This window comes from Peromyscus californicus, unplaced genomic scaffold, assembly GCF_007827085.1.
Source record: "Peromyscus californicus insignis strain IS unplaced genomic scaffold, ASM782708v3 Scaffold_14__1_contigs__length_90479793_seg_1, whole genome shotgun sequence".
Classification (NCBI taxonomy): domain Eukaryota; kingdom Metazoa; phylum Chordata; class Mammalia; order Rodentia; family Cricetidae; genus Peromyscus; species Peromyscus californicus.
In genome coordinates, this window is record NW_026294435.1 from 6,997,989 (window position 1) to 7,019,432 (window position 21,444).

Here is a 21,444-nt window from a genome sequence, read left to right on the forward strand (position 1 = left end):
TAACTATGTCTTGGGATAGTTTAATATATAGCAATAATTAAGAAAAACAAAGTATTACCAAAGGGTACTTCGGTAAAAACAATATAGTTTCTACTGCATTTTTAATTTTTCTATTGCATTTATACAATACATGGAAAACGTCATGAAACACAAAGAAATTCTGCTAAGTAAATGTAATCTAATGTTAAATTAATTTGTTAAATTGGTACTTTACTTGGAGATTTATTCAAATATGCTCCTCATTTGAAAAATGAGTAAAACTTCTCTTTTTGCTTTTCTTTTGGGTCTGACCACAACAAACAAACATCAAGTATTTTCTAAGGAGAAGGTACCTTTCCTGGAGAGGAAGACTTGCTCTCTTACCTGAATGTAACATGTGAGGACTCCTGTGGCATAAATGGGGACTGTAGCTTTAGTGAGGACCCCATTTCCTGATGAGGAATCTAAAATTATTAAAATATTTTTAAAAGTTCTAGTATACTTTAAGTATAAAGGCAAAAGTGAAAAACAGAATTGCATTTAAAAGTACAACTATTTATGAGATTGTTTTGTGAAGCACTTTGGTGAAGGCACAACTTAATAACAACTTAACAGTTAGTTCTGAAGTGGCATTAGAACACACACTTCTGATAGATGAGAAAGGAATTTAATAATCAACCTGGGATCTTAGACTCCTATTTCTAGAATGAAAAAACCCAAAAGCTTTCTTTAAGAGTCTCTGAAGCATCTCCATAGCCAGGTCTTAAGTAGCACGCAGATACACATTAGTTAACCTGCTTTGGCTCAGGGCTTCTACTGTAGGTTTTCATGCAGACAGTGCCCTGATAATGTTCATGGAGGAGGAGGGATCAGGCTACACAAATGGGAAGAATGGCAAGAGAATCCATGACTGTGTGACCTGTGACTACTGTCTAAGAGTCTTCATCTACAAATACTAAGATAATGTAAGACTTACAAAGAAAAATTCTACAGATGATAATGAGGCAAATTATTTATAGTACCAATAGTTCATTTACTGATCATTACACAGTTTTAAGTGGTTTTTTCTATGTTCTTAAGTGGTGTTTTTTTTTTGTTGTTGTTGTTATTGTACTGACACTTTTTTTTTTTTTTTTTTTTTTTTTTTTTTGGTTTTTCGAGACAGGGTTTCTCTGTGTAGCTTTGCGCCTCTCCTGGAACTCACTTGGTAGCCCAGGCTGGCCTTAAACTCACAGAGATCCGTCTGGCTCTGCCTCCCGAGTGCTGGGATTAAAGGCGTGCGCCACCACCGCCCGGCTGTACTGACACTTTTATATAAAGTTAGTTTACATTCAGTGCTGAACACAAAGAAAATGAATTTTTAATACATTTAACAATTAGACATAATTTCAACAACAAAACTGGTTTCACATTAGCTAGCATTTAAAGTTTATTTTGCTGGTAAAAGTAAACTTTTCTTGGGAGGAATATTGATGTTGGCTAACACAACAATAGTAGTAGAGAATTAAATCTGTGGCTGGAACAAGTGGTATTTAGAGATACAACTATAAAAATGGGGCTAAGTAATCATTTCCTTTCTGAACAATTAAATATTCACAGCTAACTTGATTTTAAAAGCTGTCAGTTCTCAATAACTTAATTTTTTCTTCACTAATTTATCATTAGAATTAGTACATACCTCAAACATAAAAACATCAACAATTAGGCAAAAACCAACTCTTGAAAAAACTATTAAAAGTAACTTTTGTGCTGATGTTTTCAAACTTAATTCATTTACTCATTCTCTAACTATTGCTAAGGACACCAGGAATGTAGTTTTCCAGACACTAAATCACATCTTAAGTAAAGAATTACCTATGCATTCAAGATCAATCAAGTGGAAGTTGCTATATATTCCATTTAATATTTTCTATTATTTATTCTTAGAAATAAAAAAAATAGACAGGGTTACAAGAGGTATACATAGTCATTTTCTTAGGCCAGTGAAGCTGGCCTAGAGTGATGCTGTACCTGCTCTGTCTAAGACAGATGGTGAAAAATGATCAATGCAAAATCTATTCACACAGGACCTACAGTTTCTTTAAATTTTCTGTTTCATTTAAAAAACTTGCATACCCTTCATTGCTTTCCACTGTTATTTTAATGTTGCTTCTTTTGTAAGCTGAAGTACTTTGAGCATACCACAACACACTCTAAGGGTGAAAGCTGGTTGGAGAAGCTTGACCTTAGGTCAGTTTGGTCACAATTAAGGTAGTTATTTACAATCAGAGTGAGGAAGGATGAATTCACCCCATGGAAGCCAACTGACATGGCTTGTGGGAATACTAAGAACTCCATGACATACACTTTTCTTCTCAATTACTCTTCTTAGTTTATATAATTTTCAGATAACAAATATAATATTTTTCATGAATATAAAAGTTCAACTGTTTTTTAAAGTAATAATAGACATACTTACCAATGTTTTCTTCAGAAAGTCTTAAAATCTCCTGGAATTGGGGTTTTACCTAAGCAATGCAAAGAAAAGATCCATGGATTAATCAGTGGTAAAATATATATTAATTATCGATACAACTATTTATTTTGCTTTATAGACTAGTGAAATGGTCAGAAATATATTATGTTTAATTAACAGGCTCAAGATAAAGGAAGAATAAAGGGACTAGAAGCAGGACCTTTAAGGATAAATAAAAATCTAGTCAGGTCAATAAGTATTTTCAGAATAGTCTTTGGTACCTTTCCTTAAAATAATTTCCAAGATGAATTTAATACTTAAAATTACTGCTAAAAACTAAATTTAGTTATCAAAAAGTTCACTTGCATATTATTACATGATTAAACACTATATCACCACATATGATTAGAAGTATTGGTTAAAGGATCTGGCTATATATATTTGAAGGGAATGAGGAAATTCCACTCATTTAGGATTTTCATGGCTAGCATATTCAAAATGTGAAACTCATCACAATCCATTATCAATTCTTTTAAATTTGAACTTCAAATAAGGAATTTTACTTTGGCATCTTAAGTTAGAGCAAATGCTCATTTCAGTTTTTTGTTTTTGTTTTTAAATTGGAATTATCAGAGATTTCAAACCACTGAAGACAACTCTACAGTGTTCAATGCTCAAGTGACTCCTACTTGTTTTTCTAAACAATACCAGCTATTTATTTAGGAACTGTTGAGCAATTCCTGCTGATAATGGTATCAGACTGGTGAAGAGGTAAATAGATTTTGCTTTCTTGTCAGCATCTCAGTCATATTGACTTGCACATTTAATGCAGACCGAGAGGGAGAACATTGTGAAAAGATGAAGCTGTAGAATCACACAACTAAGACTAAATGTCTTCATTTCACAAAACACTAATAACAGGTTACTTATTAAAGGTCACGCACCTTAGCAGCCAACATACTAGAAAGGAAGTCTGAATTTCGATGAGTTTATTGCAGACTACGTTTCTGCTTCAAATGTTTCAATAACACAGATTTAGTAGGAAGGAGCAGAAGCTTAGGATGTTTACTATCTGAGTATCTTGATGAAAACCTGATCATAGCAGCCACCTTTTAAAATCAGTTCTCTAAGCAACTAGCCAAACAATAAGCTGAAGAAAAATGGATTAACAGAACTGATGAAGAATTGGATGTACGTGTCCTCAAATTTTAACACCTAAAACAATCAGCAGTGTACGCCACCGTGACAGATCACATTGTGGTACTGACTGAGACACAGATTTGAGTGTTCATGCTGTTTCTGAGACTCAGTATCCTTGGAGCAAATTTTACAGGCTGCTGTGGCTCATCATCTTAGACTTTTACCAAGTGCTAAGCACACCAACACTTCCAAAATCTGGAGTATATGGCAAAAAACCCCCCAAAAAACAAACAAACAAACAAAAAAACAAACTTGATAATTATTCAAAGAATAGGGTTGCTTTCCACAGATGATATGCCTATGGTAAAAGCCTTTGACAGACCTACTGTGGCAGATCTCATAATAAAATCTTAGTACACCATAAGCTGAGACTAAACATACTATTAAATGTAACTAATTAACAGCATTCTAAGACATTAAAGATGCTAGAAGATAAAGGGAGGCTCATGTTATTATTTACTTTAGTAAAGCATTATTATATTACAATTCTGTCTCTTGAACATAAGTAAAGATGGAATACTAATATTTACCTTAGTGTTTGTAAAAATTTTGCCAAATGTCCGGCAAAGGCGCCAGAAAAATCTGGAGAATTCATGGACACAGGCTGTTGAGGTTACATTAATTTTGCCCACTATTTCGATAAGCTGTGGCAACCTGAGCATGAAAGGAGAGAAAAACAGCATGGGGACAAGTAAATGACTGTCTCTGGGCTACTTCTTGCAATACTGCAGATCTGAAAACCTTCCTTATGCTCTCTGTAAGCAAAGGATGGGTTTTGGATCCTTTGAAATGACATTAATGAACTCTACTAGATCAACTCTTCAAAGTTTACTGCATGTGAAGTTAATGGGATTCAAAATCATGGATTTGATACATCACAAACCTTGGTTTAATAAAGCATCCATTCTAGACTCAAAGCTATTAAATTAGGATGTAGTTTAAAGTCTACTGTAACTACCACTCAAGGCAGTAAATCAGTCCTGACATAATAATGATGAACTTCTTCATAGAATGTTACATACACAGTGGGCATAAATCACCTTTCAAGTTTTGCTTTTGAAGATGCCAATTTAAGTTTCTTAAACAAATTAAATCTATTTTATAAACTTTCCCTCTGTCTCAAGTCTAAATATGAGCAATTTTTCATTGATCTAATTTAGGTATATAAAATGGATATGGAGGTGGTAACTTACAATTGATTGACAACCCACAGCAAACTCTCCCAGCCTGTTGTGCCCTCATGTTCTAGTTGGTAATCGTAAAGTTGTAGAAGCACTGCCAATTGCTCACGACTTCCAATAATAGTAGAGACATCTTGCAGAGGTGACATAGGCCGGGGGAACCTGGTCACTGTAAATAACAAATAAATCACATAGGAAAAAAATAAGTCTGAGCACTTAGTTATTCTATCCAAAGCCAAATAAGGCTCTGATATTTAATTAACTTGTTATAAACTTTAAATTTCAAACATTTAGGAGATCTGAGACACCCACACTTAATAAATAATTTAATGAATGCTTATTAGTGAAAACTAAACTAATATAGTTTAAATTAAAATTGGTTTGAAGATAAGACTCCAGTAAAAAGCATGGATTTAGTTAAAAATTTAATTTTAATTAAATAACAAAAATATGTAATTCCATTATACTGTTTATGCCAATCAATATAATAAAAGATATCCTTCAGAGACTAAAGTTAAAAGCAGGGAAAATACTGTTTCATAGGATAGAATAATGACGTAAAATATTCAAGCCTCAGCTGAATAAACTTCTTTAGTAGTTAATGTTTAACATTAAATGCTTTATTTAAAAATTTCAGTCTGTTTAAGTTAATGTAAAGTATTAAAGCACAATCTATACAGATACCGTAACCAAGGTCCCACATTCAAAACTTTAACAAAATCTGAAGGGAAAATGAAAAAAACTCACTTTTAAATTGTGTAACTAAAATATAACACATACATGGGTATACTAGTATGTTTAAAAAGCTTAATCATATTAATAAAGTCTATAATCCTATGACTCACAATCAGATTTCTTTTTTTTTTTTCTTTTTTGATTTTTGAGATAGGGTTTCTCTTTGTAGCCCTGGTTGTCCTAGAACTTGCATTGTAGACCAGGCTAGCTTTGAACTAACAAAGGTCTGCAGGCCTCTGCCTCTCAAGTGCTGGGATTAAAGGCTTGCACCACTACACCCGGCTCAAATTTCTTTTCTAAATGACATTTTAATTTTGCCCGGGTGTGTTTGGGGGGGTGGTACACATGTGATATGATATTCATGGTGGTAAGAGGACAGCTCACAGGAGCAAGTTCTCTTTCCACCATGTGGGTACTAGAGATTCAAATCAGGTTGTTGGGCTTGGTGACATGCACCTTTATCTATGGAGCCATCTTGAGAGTCCAGGCTTTCACGGTATTGTGGAATACTTACATGACTATTAAGTGAATAATGTATGACAGTAAGTTCATTAACTGTAGGATATAAATTTCCAGATAGTAGTAATCACACCCAAAAGATAACAGAAGGGTTCAGTATTTGCTGAAAATATATTTAATGATATTATGCTTCAGAAAATTTGAAATAGTACCTAACTTTAAAAATGTAAAAATAAGACATTATCATACTCCTGTGCTGCAACAGGCATTCAACAATATATTAAATGTAGAGAATGGTCATGGCTGCTATCTGAACGCTCCTATTTGTACCCAGAGATAGAAACGAGGGTGACATGGTTATCACTCACAACTTAGATTTCTGCTTGAATTCTTACTAGCCTTGCTCAGAAATAGAAGATCTGGAATGATTAGAGGTATTTGGGTTTAAACTTCTACATCACATCGAAGCATATATGACATAATTTCAACCAGGGTTCTGTCATACTGGGCACAATCTGCTACATATGATGGAATTCTTATATTTCAAAATTATTAATCTATGATTGGAAAACAGTAATTACAATTAAAACAGATGGATTGAGACTGACTATATAAGGGATGGGACTAAAGGCATTTTAAAATCGAAGTCGAACAGAAAAAAATGATGGGAAATAGGTTATTATGTGGATAATTAAGCTATAGAGAAGAAATAAGAATGTCTAGGTGGGTATGGTAGCACGTGCCTTTAATCCCAGCACATGGAAGGCAGAGGCTGGTGGATCTACAGAGCACATTTCAGACAGCCAAGGCTACAGAGAGACCTTGTTTCAAAAAACAAAAACAACAACAAAAGAATGTCTCAAGAGCCTCAAAATATTTTTCTACTTAACAATAGTTTTAAAAACCTGAAGTCTATCATACAATATTACATAAAAGTTCCCAGAATAACATTTTAATAAGATGGTAAAACATTAAAAAATAGAATCTTATGAGCAATGAAATGTGCACAGTAATTCTCCAGAATAACAGCTACTAGGAATCGCTGGAGGTTAGTTCTAAAATGTCAGAGAATGCTATCTTATTCACCAGCATACCTCTAATGCCTGAAACAAAAGTGCCTGACATAAACTTCGGTTAATGTGTATATACATATATACATACATACATACATACATGTATATATATGTATATATACATAATAAAATAACTGGCAACAAAAAAACCTTGTGTCATCCTTTCTAATAGACCTATTACCACCACCACCACCACCACCACCACCACCACCCACCACCACCACCACCTCCACCACCACCACCACCACCACCACCACCACCACCACCACCACCACCTCCACCTCCACCACCACCACCACCACCACCACCACCACCACCACCACCACCACCACCTCCACCACCACCACCACCTCCACCACCACCACCACCACCATTACCACCACCACCCACCACCACCACCACCACCACCACCACCACCACCACCACCACCACCAAGCCAAAGAGTTATAGCAACAGCAACTAAAAACAAGACTGTTATTTGGTGTAATGAAGACAATCACAAGTAGTAGTTACATTAAGTAAGGAGCATGTTCAGGATGGCAAAGAAATAAGTGGACGGCAGCAGTTGGCATTCAAGGAGTATTTGTTAAAAACATGAAGAAACAACAATACGTATCATAGGCTGAACTAGTTTCTTCTCTCAAGTCTTCTGTTTGGAAATAGGTGTGTTCAGATAAAGTGAGATCATCTAGAAGGTGGGGTGGGGAGGCTCCTATCTAATATGACTGATGTCCTCACTAGAAAAGTCTACAGAGAGCATGCAATGTGAAGGGAACGACAGAGTCAGATGCATCTGCAAGCCAAGGAGCACCAAAGAAGGCCCATAAACCAGCAGAAGTTAAGGAACAGGCCAGCTTCCTCTCAGTTCTCTGAAAGTCCTTCTTCTTGTTACACTTCTGCCCTCTAGCTATGAGATGGCATATTTCTGCTGTTAAGACAGCTAGCCTGTGGTACTTTGTTAAGACAACTTCAGCAAACTACCACAGCCAACCAGGAAGAGGAAGAGGGATTGAAAATAAGAAGTACTTTAGTGGGTGGTAGAATCACAGAGTAACTAGTTATACATTCTTACGGAGTCTCATCTTCCAAGTCTTTAGCTTATGAATGTTTTTTTTTAATTATCAATACAATAATTCTTTATCAGAAGCCAGTAAGAGACACAGATAACTTCACAAACCTGAAAATGCTACAAAGATATTTCATACACAGGAAAAGCCTGTGTACAGCCTTTGCCTAGGTGTACTGCTTAGGAGCATTATGGCTGTCAACCACCTCTTACACATCAAAGATCATTTATTTTCTACTGGGAAAGTGACTTCATGTATTTTTTTCTTTCTCCCCAACCCCAGTCCTGGGGATTGAGCCTAGTACCCCTGCTCATGTGTTAGGTAAGCATTCTGTCAATCAACTGTATTCCCAGCTTGACTTCACGTGTTTCTGAAGATAAGTCACTTTCTTTCTATGGGGGAGGAGGAGAGAAAAATCATACCACACACTTGTTTCTTTCTACTACAAACACAGCAGGAAATTATATTTATTATTAAAAGCTACAATTATATTTATCTTACTCTATTGAAAACAAAACAGCTAGGGAAGAAAAAAATAAAGAAATGACAAACTTCACACACAATTAACTATTAAGTGAGTCTTTTCAATGATTCAGATCTGAGACAGAAATGTCTATTCCAGCTTCCTTACAGAAACTGCCAGCCTTCGCTAGTGTGAGACCCTGCCTCAACAAAACACAAAACTTCCCATAAAACCAACAAACAAGCAAAACCCACCCACCCACTCAATGGGTAAAAGCAAAGACTATTACAGAATAATCTCACATGGCTTATTCATAAAAGAGGAAACTATAAAGTTTATCTGAGTCTTTACTAATCTCTGAACACAAGAGTCTATACATTATACATATAATACATTTTAGTAACTGTGCTGCCATATAATGGTTAGAATCAAAAAGCCTCTTTGGGAGGCTGAACTGCCAATATTCCACAGCTTCCGTCAAGAGCTGAGTCCAGTACCTTCAATCTGGGGCACTTCACCGTGCAGCTTGGCTTTGCTGGAGAAAGGTGCATTCTGGAGCACTAATGCAAAGAGAGATGGGATCAAGGACTGCAAGGCAGAGAGATACATGTGGAGCTTGTGTTCGTCCAGCCCGTGCTCTCCTTCCTGAAACAAAAGGGGGTGGGAGCTAACCTTAGGCTTTTGAAATCACATTGCAAGTTGGATACATGACAGCTTCCCTTTCTAAGGCAAATAAACATTTAAGGACCTCTATGTTAGACCTGAAACATGTACTTAGCAGAGATGTCCATCTAAACTGTTGAGAAGCAAGAAGGCACTTGTAGACATGCCATAATCTTTAATATGAAACATTGGGAACAGCCATTTCCAGTGCTGGACACAGTTTTTCTGGAGAGTGTTTTTTTATCTTCTGAAATTCTTATACACTAGTGAGTCACAGTAAGTTTAACACTGCTAATCCTGTAGAATCATTTGCTTTTTCTCTACTTCCTAAATGCTTTCAGGTACCTGGTACCATCTGTATTCGCAAGTAATCGCTTCCACAGAAAGATGACAGAAACAGGATTAACATGGCACCCAGAAGCCAAACGTTATAGTGAGAAAAAAACAAAAAACAACAACAAACAAACCAAAAAACCCAAACCAAAATACTAACAACTATTGGAGATAAAAGCAGTTATTGCATTTAGATCTACCTGACATGTCAGTTTATTTTTTTCTTAACAGAAATTATTACTAGCTAAGAAGGACACTGGAGACATTTAGAAGCAATGTGGTATTACTTAAACCATAGCAAGGTACACACATAAAAAACAAGGCCTGGTTAATTATCAATCAGATAGAAAGAATGCAAACACTTCAAAGAGTCTGGAGTCAGAAACCAATCTGTATGACAGCTGGGGACCCTGACAAGTTACTTAAGCACCAAACCCTAGTTTCCCTGTAAAACACAAAACACCCCTCAAAAGGTTCTAAGGGTGAAGTGGGTTTTTAAATGTAATGTATTGACCTTAGCAGTATATGTAGGCACCCATGAAACACCAGCTTCTCTGCTAGCCTCTCAAAGAACATGTAGAAGAAAAATTAGAAAAAGAAGTATCGGTTATTTTCTCAACTTTTCACCTACTCTTCTGAGGAGAATGAAGTCCTCTCTAAGATGTCTCTGCTCGAATAAGCATAGTTAAAGTAGTTCTGACATAGAAATAAGAGACTACAGAGACTCAGCATCTAGTCATCTCTGCAATCTGGAACTAGAGCTGATGTTTTATGTAAAACAGTCATGTCTTCATAGGATCAGGGAGGGACAGGCACTCTGAACAATGTCTGCTATTTCCAGGAAGGTGTTATTCCAGCTAACAGCGCCCAATGTACCTTCTCTTCTAGCTCCTCATCTCTCTTCAGTGGTGATGTGTTACACTATTTGGCTAAGTGGTACATCTTGTCTCTGGCCCCATATTTCTCTAGAAAGGTCTCTAGAACAGATCCTTTCAATTTATGAACCATCTAAAAAGGAAGAACTCACTCTAAGAAGCTTTTCAATCTTGTTCAGTAGTGTAGGTATAAGATGAGACTGTAAATTCCCAAGTTCAGTTGTCCAGGCAGCATAAGCTGGTAAAAATACTTGGTGTGTTGCACTAACAACTCTTTCTGAGGGGTCACCCAGGGCGGAAAGCAGTAATTCAAAGCCCTGCAAAAGAGAAACAGGCAAATGGAGATTGTTAAAAAAGTAAATTTCCAAAAAAATGTAATAAAACGCAACAAATGTGCATTTTAAGAAATTCAGAAAACATTTTAAGGAAGACACTCATCTACAAATCCTTTCCATTTACTTAAGTGTTACTGTATCCATGGATGAGCAGAGACGGTGTGGAAAACATGCACACTCATTTCCAACTTCCTCACAGTTGCTGGTCTGAAAGCAGCCATCATTCCTGCTAACCACACTGACACAGCATCTCACCTGCAACTACCTGTCAACTACCTGAATCAGTACGTTATTTGCATTTTATAACAGGGTAAAAGAAGTTCATGCTGAAAAACATACCTGTTGATATTTGTCAGGATCATCAATGTAGCCCATAATGACGCCCAGGCTTTTGATGACAGCTTCTCTTACCAAATCTGCCTTATCTTCCATTAACATCTGTTGCAACATTGAAAGAACCAGGGAACTACGAATTTCTTTCTGAAAATAACCAATACATTTTTATGATTTATTTATGCTGTTATTTAATATGGTAATATTTAATAAAAATGTCAACTACTGCTGCGACTTAACTTACTGTTAATACAATTTATTCTGTATTTATAAATGTTGTGTATATGTGAGTGAGTGTAGGTTTGTACATATACCTGATATAAATGCTGGGAACCCAGAGCTGCATTAATGCCAGGCAGGGCTCAATCACTGAGATAAACGTCCAGCACCATACACCACTGTTTCCAGTTACGTTAAAGAATCAGCTTAATTAAAAATGGAGATTAAAATGAAGTTATCAGGGGCTAAAGAGACAGCTCAGTTGTTAAGACTCTACTTCTGTTAGAAGACCGGAGTTCTATTCCCAGCACCTATATCAGGCAGCTTATAACTGTCTGTTAGCGATAGCTACAGAGGTATGCATACTGCCTCCTTGGACATATGCATTCATGTGTACCCCCTACATTTTCAATTACATGTAATTAAAAAGAAAATAGATCTTAAATAAAATAAGGTCATCAATACTCAAATTCATACCCCTCTACGCGTTATAGAAACTTGTCAAGTTATAAAATTAATCAAACCTGAATTTGGTCTGACACCTTTAAAATACATAATAAACAGAATAAAATAAAAACTGGATTTTGTTTTGACTTTTTCTTAAGTCTTATCAGTTGAACAAAACAAACATTTAAACCTGTGAGTTGGTTGTGATGATGAAGACCTGTAATCTTAGCACATGGGTGGTGTGCTATCCAGGGATACAATGAGACCTTATCTCACAAAAACCAAAGCAAGCCAAACCAAATCCCACAATAAATCTCTGAACTTAAATTTCACTGCTTCATCTCAGACAGAATGCCTCTATGTTAACATACACATTGTGAATTTGGGGAAAATCTAGAACATAAAGTTATGTAGATTTTGGCAAATTTTATCATTAAAAAATCTACTAATTTATATTATTAAAAAGCTTTTATGCATTTAAAAGCTGTTAGGCTTACAGTGGTAGATGCAAATTTCCCACAATTCTAAAACATACTCAATATTCATTTTTATCACTGGAAAGGGGGTTTGTCTATTTGTTTTTCTCCAAGTGACAACTTACTTCATGAAAATGAAATTATCTGTCCTATGCCCAAGTCTGAATAAGCACAGCCTGACAGTATGTGGTTCTGCTGAGAAAAATTGATACCCCAGGAAAGAAACCAGCTACTGCCCTCAGTGCTCAAACACAAACCTAAGTGCTTTTCCTGAAAACCCTGCCAAATGTCAGTCTGCAGCCAAAGCATTTTCTATTATCATTTTCATTTTTGTATCATAGAACATTACGAAGATTCAAGGGTGAGAACATAGTAAAATTAATAATTTTACTGATTAAGCAAAGTCCTTTTGTGAATGAAACTGGCTTGCTTTGGCAATATGTGGCTGTGAAGCGCACAGTCCTTGTTAGAACATTTGAGGGCCACCTCTCTGATCAGTGCCATGCAGGAGCACTGCTGTCCACTACTACTTCTTCACCAACACTGTATGTGTAAATATGTGAGGGACAAAAGAGATCTTATAAGGAAAATAGGTTCTACCTTATATACCTCTTTGAAAGAACCACAAGGAACTTCCCAGGGTCCTCAGAACATACTGTCAGAATTACCGGCATAGTTACATATGCACGAACAACCAATTAGGATATACTTGGTTACAAAAACATTGCAATAGTGTGAGCCTCTCTTTCTTTTGTTACAATAGCATGGCTAAAAGAGTGGATGAAAATGTACAACACAAGACACTCTATTGTTAAATAGAAATTCTTACAGGAAGGTAAGGTGCCAGCGCTCCACAGGACTCTGCCACAAGCAGTCTTCTTTCTGGATATTTGTGATTAATCTGGTGTCAAAAACAAGTACATCAGTCAAGTGTAAGTAACACACTCTCTCTTCTTCCAAAAGACAACTACTTTTCACCATACATCTTGTTAAGAATATAGTACACTGTCTTCCTTTTCCACCTCTGGGACTCCCTGTATGTCTATACCTGGGTCAGGAATAAAGGAATCAAGGGGAGCCTAAACATCAAGGCACAGGGGTATCTGTTAAAGAAAAATGGGAAAATCAAAGACGAGGAATTGGCAAGGTATCTAGAAATCGTGTGTTTCCCTAGGACTAGGCTCTCTTAGGATGTCAGAAGAGGCAAGCACTTCTCCTAGCAACAGAAGGTGGAGAAATCTTCTGGACCTTAGAGACTTGACGTGTGATAGACACCAGTCTGTTTTCTCCCCCTGGGGCTAGCCAATAGGTTAGCCACACTTTAACCAGCTACGTAAGAACTCTATGTTCCGTTTAAGAAGACTTCTTTCCTGCAAGAAAAGTTTGTATATGCAAAACAGTGGAGTTTTGCTATGTGATGACTACACTGAACTGGAACAAAAAATAAAAGAAAGTCACATACTGGGCTTTGTTCCCATATGTCTTCTTCATAGAATATAAATCTTTCTTTGACTGGAAAAGAAGTATATCTGTTCTCATATTCCCATATCAAAAGATGATATAATTCAATAATGTTTTGGATGCCTAAAATTAAGAAAAGAAATTATATAGAAATCTACTGGGCAACAAACTAGAGGTAGGTGGCTAGCTAGATCCCTGACCATGATCATAAAGGTTACAGAAGAGATGGCAGAGATGTGTGTAACTAACGTCTCTGAGCTAAATCTAACCTGGTCACAAGTGCTCTGAAAGCAGAGTCTGAATATCAGAGGCCTGTGCTTAAAGTGTGACCTCGTTCCTTCTCAGTCTAGCATATCATGTCTCATGTATGTATACATACCAAATCAATTATTTCTTCAATTAATGAACTAACTTTACAACTAAAGTACTTAGGAAAAAAATAAGTACAAAGCATACATTTTAAAAACTACAAACCACTATGGTAGATATTTTAAAAGACTGATGAATGGAAAGGAACCCTAAACTCAGATTGGAAACTTATATAATCAGGATGGGAATCCTCTCCAGATCCATCTACAGACTCAATAAATTACAGAAAAAAAAAAAAAAAAAACAAAATCCCTGTTGGCTTCTTTATGGAAATGAGAGATCTTAAACTTCATATGGAGATTTAAGAGACCCATAGTAGCCACAACAGTCCTAACAGCACATTTGTGTTGGGGGTAATAAAAAGCTTTAATTTTCAAACTGGATGCAGAGATGAACGTAACTGTTAACACACCAAAGCCATTCAGTGATAAGACTCCAGGTGGCACTGGAATTAACAAAACTCTTTTTTGGGGGATGCTTTTGAGAAATTAACCCAGGCTTGCTAGAACTCACAGCACCTTCTGGCCAGCCTCGCCAGTACTGAAATTACAGACATGCACCAGTATGTCTGGTACAATTTTTTACTTTTAAAATTTTATTAGGGTTTTTGAGGCAGGGTCTAGCCTGAACTCCTCTGTCTCTTGAGTGCTGGGATTACATGTGTTTATCTCTGTGCTCAGTTCGACAAATGCAAGCTAAAAAGAGAAAATGGAAAAACTACACAACATTAAATGTATACACATGAATAGTCGTACAGACTTACAAATTCCAAGTTTCATAGTGCATTTTTTTTTGTTTGTTTTTTGAGACAGGGTTTCTCTGTGTAGCTTTGCGCCTTTCCTGGAACTCACTCTGTAGCCCAGGCTGGCCTCGAACTCACAGAGATCCGCCTGGCTCTGCCTCCCGAGTGCTGGGATTAAAGGCGTGCGCCACCGCCCCCCCGCCTCCCGCCTCCCCCCCCCCCCCCCCCCCCCCAGCTTCTTCTTCTTCTTTTTTTTTTTTTTTTGACTTTAAGCAGTTAGAAACACACCCTAAATTAGCATGCTTTGTAACAGAGATGCTGCGTGCCACTGTCAGAGGTAATTAGTAGTACACTGTGCTACACTGTTCAATTTATACACTGAACCTGGTTGCTCTACCACTTTAGTAATAAAATGAATGCCCAAAGAAATAGGGTTAGAACTTTAAACAGTGACACACTGGGGTTACTTGTGACCAATTATTTTTTTTTTTAAACAACAAGAAGACTATTTTAAATTGGGCTTTATAACTATAATGAGAAAGTAATCTTTTAAAGGTGATGTGATGAGGTGCTTTCTGACCTAGTACATCTGAGTTCTTCAGGACTTGAATATTAGCATACATTATAAAAGTAAAATTATAAAAATTAATTAATTAAAAAAAGGGGGAGAGCTGGAGAAATAGCTCAGTTGAGAGCACTGTCTGCTCTTCCAGAGGACCTGGGTCCAATTTCCAGCACCCACATGGCAGCTCACACCTGTCTGTAACTCCAGTTCCAGGGCTTCTGACACCCTCACACAAATGCACATGGAAGCAAAACACCAATGAATACAAAATAAAAATAAATTATTTTAAAAAAAGTAAAACTACTCCAGTAAAATGAATTTAATTATAAATATATAAACTTGCTATATACGTTTTACACTTTGCATAATGCATGTATCTATAATCTACACAGGTTTTCCATTTGCATGCACATGTGCGTACACACACACACACACACACACACACACACACAGTTCACTCTCCCTCAAGCTCACCAAGCAAACAGTGCAGGGTCTTTGTACTTGTCACACCTTACTTCACTCAGACTCTTGGTTCAACAGCACGTCCTCACGGGAGGGCAATGTTTTCTATCACATTCAGTCCTCTACTTTGTCTTTCTTCACACTGTTTTCCTCGTTACTACACTAGTACCCGGCACTGGACTTAGTGTTTTCTAAGTATCTGCTGAATGAATGAATAAAGCAAAGCATCCCAGAGCATTCTTTTGTGCAAATAAATCATGTGCTGAGCTATTGACAGTAGCATAATTCACATTTCATGGATTTCCCCATGTGCTTTAAAAAGAAAATATAAACCTTCAGGTATAAGAACAAAACAGCTAAGGAAGTCAAGAGGTAACTTACCTGTTCCCAACACTGCGGTAAAAGTTCAGCCTCCACTCGTGTTGGTCCAACATGACGTGCAAATGCCACACAACCTGTCAGTATCATCTGCCTGAAAATAATAGGAAAAACCCTTGTATATGCATTAGAAAATAGAACTACAACCACGAGTTAAAAAGAGTTAAACAGCCAGGAATGGTGGCACCCCTTTAATTCCAGCACTTGGGAGACAAGGTAAGCAGATTTCTGTGAGTGGAGGCCAGTCTGGTTTATATAAGTTCCAGGCCAGTAAGGACTAGATGGTGAAACCCTGTCTCAAAACAAACTCAAACTAAGACAAATCAAAAAATAAACAAGAAAAGAGTCAATTCTAAGAATCCTTATTGCTGTGTCTCAATTTTTCAAGTTAATGTCTTTATTATGTATTATAGCAACTTTCTACCCACCACAGTCCATATATACTAATATATTAATATACATATGCACTTATTTTTAATTGCAGTGCTGAGGACCAAATCCAGGACCTCAAACTATCCAAGTTACACTCTAACCCAATCTTTGGAAATTTTACTACACAAATTCCCTTTCACTTATATCACTATGTTTCTATTTCTCAGTTTTTCATTTTGATTTTCTATTTCTTGTATTTCCCCCTAGTGAATAAAAGAAAATACAATGAGAAATTCTGTCACCTGCTTCCTCATGAGACATTTCTAATATAACAGTATTTTTATACCAACCACAAATGTTTGATAATTATAATTACTTTCTTAGAAAGAAAGCATGTAGAAAAATCCAAGTATGATAGGGCACACTTGTAAGCCCAGTTCAGGCAGATCTGTGGGCTCTCTGAGGCATCTGTTTCAAGGGTCAGGTCTGGAGCTATAGGTCAGTGGTAGTGCACTTGCTGATCATCTGTAGGTCCCTGGGCTCTATCCTTAGTGCCAACAAAAGTAAAACTATGCATTGTGCCCGAGGAAAGTGCCCAAATTGCCTTCTGGCTAACAAACACACATGCATGAAGCCCTGGACCCTGGTCATAGTCACTGGCACACAAATTTTAAGCACTTACAATATTTCTTCATGCTATACATGTACAGAACTTGAAATCATGTACTACCACTATACAAACCACATCTAAACGTCAAAAGGAAAAAGTGATAGCTCTGAAATGCAGTTCAAAATAGAAAATATCAGATGGCTAATACACTGTTAATAGCATTGTAAGTGGGCTACTACAACAGTAAAAAATAAGACTAATTAGCAAACGATTTAGCTAGAAATATGGTATCATTTATGGCTGTTGCCAAAGCATTGCAGAAAGTATCATCATGGAGTACAAAACTAGGTTTTATTGGGATACTATTAAAGAAGTCTGAGATTAATTAACTAAAGAAAAATAACAAGTAGCTATCTATCAAGCAGATGCTAACAAATACATCTACTTTTCATTTATATTATATAATAATGTGAATTATTGTTATTAGTCTGTTTTAATAAAATTTGTATTTCTGTAAGATGAAAACACAAGAGGCAGGAATGCTTTATTTCTGATGTGAAGGCTTGGCCACCAGGTGGCAGTGGTTATGTTTAGGTTTTGCCTTGCCTGTCTCAAAAAACAAAAAACCCAAAAAATAGTTTTGCCTTGCAAACTTAAACTGGTATTTCATTACTAAGTTACCAAGATGGGGAAAGGCACTTTTTAAAAGAAGAAAATGAGATATGAGACATGCATTTTCCTGTATAGGATCACCAACCGTCCTTAGAAAACTTTCAAGTTAGATGGTATTTCTATAGCGATCTAATTTCCCTTATTTCTACTTGACTAGTGTGCATGCAGGTCGCTAGTGACACCCGACTGGCTGTGTACTGAGGACAAGTCTCTCCACTTGTTCTTGGGTACATTCTACTAAGAACAACAGACAGAGACATAGTGTAAGTGTCAGGATATCTTAGGCTATGTGATCATAACTTTGGAGCTCCTTCTACTTCAAGTTCCCAGCTTTATGTCTCATGACTCATATGTTACAACAGAAGATGTAAAAAGAAGCTCTAAAATGAGATAAACACTTACAAAGCACAACTCCATTTTACAAAACACAAGCAAAACCCTTTTATTATTAAGATAAAGATTGCAATAGAAAAACCATCCAGGTGCATTATTCTATCCACTGGTGCTTTATCTCCCTATGGCCAGACTCCCATGCAGCTTTACTTAGAACATTTTACTTCTTTTTTTTTTTAAAATTTTTTTATTTTTTGGTTTTTTTAAGACAGGGTTTCTCTGTGTAGCTTTGCGCCTTTCCTGGTACTCGCTTTGGAGACCAGGCTGGCCTCGAACTCAGAGATCCACCTGCCTCTGCCTCCCGAGTGCTGGGATTAAAGGCGTGCGCCACCACCGCCCGGCCACATTTTACTTAAGGTAGACAACACACTTTCTTCATCAAACCAATCCCGAGTTCCTGTGTGCAAGCTGCTGTCCTATAGTGAGTCCACGCTATTTGTTCCTAACTGCTGCTATTAGGGGCTGCACGCATGTTCTAGGAAAGACCTGTTCCAGGTAGTTCTGTCCCATCCACTGCTGCATAAGTCCCAACCTGACTTATGTTGAAAGAACAGATCTGACTCCCCCAGATATCGGTGTGATCCCGAGGAACCCACATGGTGTTGCATATGTTGTGTGATGGGCAATAATGTTTTTGAAGTACTGTAGCCAATGAACTAACTCACTCCTGATCTTCCTTAGGGTCTCTGCCAATTAATTAACAAAATGGTTTCTGTTCTCAATAATATTGAGAGACGAGGAAAGATAAAGATGCTAAATTCTGTTAGATTCTGACAAAGAGCCAAATTCACAGATTGGCTAGCTATTATAAGACCAAAGCAGACCCTCCCCTACAACTGAAATATGAGCTATTCATAGCCTTTGCTTTAGAGCATAAATTTTCTGTGTACTCAAGCAAGCAAATCAACATTTAGATTAGCAGTTCCGAACCTGGGGGGGGGGGGGGTCACATCTCAGATATCCTGCATATCAGATATTTTCATTATGATTCACAACCATAGCAAATTACACTTACAAAGTAGCAATAAAAATAATTTTATGATTGGGGTCACCATAACATGAAGAAACTGTACTAAGGATCGGGGCATTAGGAAGGTTGAAAACCACTGATTTAGATGAAAATAAATTTCTCCCTGGAATAACTATATTTTCTTTGGTTGTGGCCTAAATATTGTATTTCTCTGGAGATAAAGCCAACAGTATATTGATAACTCAGTGGTACAAATATTTATTGTTTTTAATTTAACAAATTTTTAAAAAATAATTTATTTATTAACTTTATGCCAGAAAAGGGCATCAGACCCGACTATAGATGGTTGTGGGTCACCATGTGGTTGATGGGAATTGAACTCAGGACCTCTGGAAGAGCAGCCAGTGCTCTTCACCACCTAGCCATCTCTCCAGCCTTTTCATAAAGACTAATCATTATGACATACTATGTTCATCTGTGTGGGAAAATGGGAACACTTAGGAGAAATGAAGCATAAGTAGGAAAGCAGGGAGATAATACGAATTAATGTCCATAGGTAACTAACTCCAGTGCACAAATTCAACACAAGTCACTGGAATAACAATGAAATAACTGTAGAAAACTTGTTCACAGTTCAGGCTCTTTCCCCTGTTTATTAAATACAGTGAGTAAGGGCTCCTTTATTCACTTGTACACAACTTCAGACTTCAAAGCCTTTCACAATGAAAGAGAAACTGGATTTCAGTGTGGAAGAGTTGACTGGAACCAACGTTCAGAGATTATAAACTAATTTGCTCATTTTAAGTCATAGAAGGATGGATAAATACATGGATGGCTAAGTTCATGAAAAGTGATTATAAGGGATGTTTAAGTTACGGTAAAGTTTATAGAAGAATTGCTAGGCCTTTTATATGTAATTCTGTAAACTTATCCTGAATGAAATTGTAAGTATGCCACTTGGCTTTCAAGGTTATCAAGCTGCTGATAAAATAATACTTATGCCATTTAGAAAGACACTGATGTATGTCAAGATATTTTATATAATCATGTTAGAAGAAGATGTGAATTTACATTCTGTCTATCACTATAGACTATGAGCCAGTTTTGAAGAGTTCTTGGGAATTATTGAAACCAGATGTTTGGACAATCAGTTCTTCAGTCTTCCAGGAAGCCAGATAACACAGTGGCTTATTGATATTTGAAATTTATCATTTATAACATGTGTTTAGTTTTCAGTAGTGTTAAATCTATGAGGCCTATAATGTGAATTTGAAAAACTTGCATATTTTATGTTTTCTTTCTGGTACCTTGTTATTCCTGACTTTCCCCTCTAAAATTCCCTATAGATTTTTTTTACCTGTAATGTTTCTTTGAGTTCCTTTCTGTTTTATAACAGCCATCAATTCCTGATTCCTTTCCAGAATGTCAAATAATATTTATGTTTCTATAATAAATTATTTTTCAAGGTACAACATTATTGTGGATTTTATTATGACGATTATTAAATCTGTAGTTATTATACTGATTTTATATTAATTTTACATTAATTTATTATATTAATATGTTAATATGTTATATTAATTATATCAACATTAATATGAATATATTAATTATATATAAATTTATATTATTTTAGTATATTAATTTTATTATGATGTTTCACACATGTCACTGCACTATGCTCAAATTTACTATAAATTTTCAGAATCACCACTATGCTCATTCTACAGTGAACTTTATGGGGACTCATGATAATTCTGTTTCTCTAAGAGAAAACGGTTCCAACTTTGATTTGCTTTGAGATACAGGAAGAAACTACACATGAGTTTTACTCCTGAGATACTTCAGGCATATGAGATACTTTATGTGCTGTACTGAATTGCTTTTCTCCTTTTTTCAGAACTTGGTTTTCCTTTTTCTTTCTTTTTTTCATTTTGAGACAGTGTCTCTCTATACAGTGCTGGCTAAACTGAGACTCACTATGTAGAGCAGGTTGGCCTCAAACTAACAAAACCATCTGCCACTCTCTCCTGAGTGCAGGATTAGTCACATGATTTCACTGCCGCCTCAGTTCTTATTTTCTTCACAACAAGAATTTATGTTAATAAAAAAATTGGAGATGGCCTGCCAATCACTAAGATGAAAGGTGTACTTTCT

General features: G+C 36.4%; 1 protein-coding gene across 8 annotated transcripts in view; it reads right to left on the reverse strand.

Moving 5' to 3' along the window:
- Positions 1-21,444, reverse strand: part of Relch (RAB11 binding and LisH domain, coiled-coil and HEAT repeat containing) — a 94,210-nt gene that overhangs the window by 25,624 nt on the left and 47,142 nt on the right. For 6 of the 8 annotated variants that reach the window (XM_052736488.1, XM_052736491.1, XM_052736486.1 and 3 more), the window contains 9 exons: positions 16,274-16,364; positions 13,123-13,194; positions 11,158-11,298; positions 10,636-10,800; positions 9,110-9,257; positions 4,828-4,984; positions 4,165-4,288; positions 2,438-2,486; positions 364-443 (listed from right to left, as the gene is read on the reverse strand). In XM_052736488.1, the coding sequence (XP_052592448.1) occupies positions 364-443; positions 2,438-2,486; positions 4,165-4,288; positions 4,828-4,984; positions 9,110-9,257; positions 10,636-10,800; positions 11,158-11,298; positions 13,123-13,194; positions 16,274-16,364 (1,027 nt within the window). The remainder of the gene's footprint in view (positions 1-363; positions 444-2,437; positions 2,487-4,164; positions 4,289-4,827; positions 4,985-9,109; positions 9,258-10,635; positions 10,801-11,157; positions 11,299-13,122; positions 13,195-16,273; positions 16,365-21,444) is intronic. The other 2 variants (XM_052736487.1, XM_052736485.1) reach the window with 1 other exon arrangement.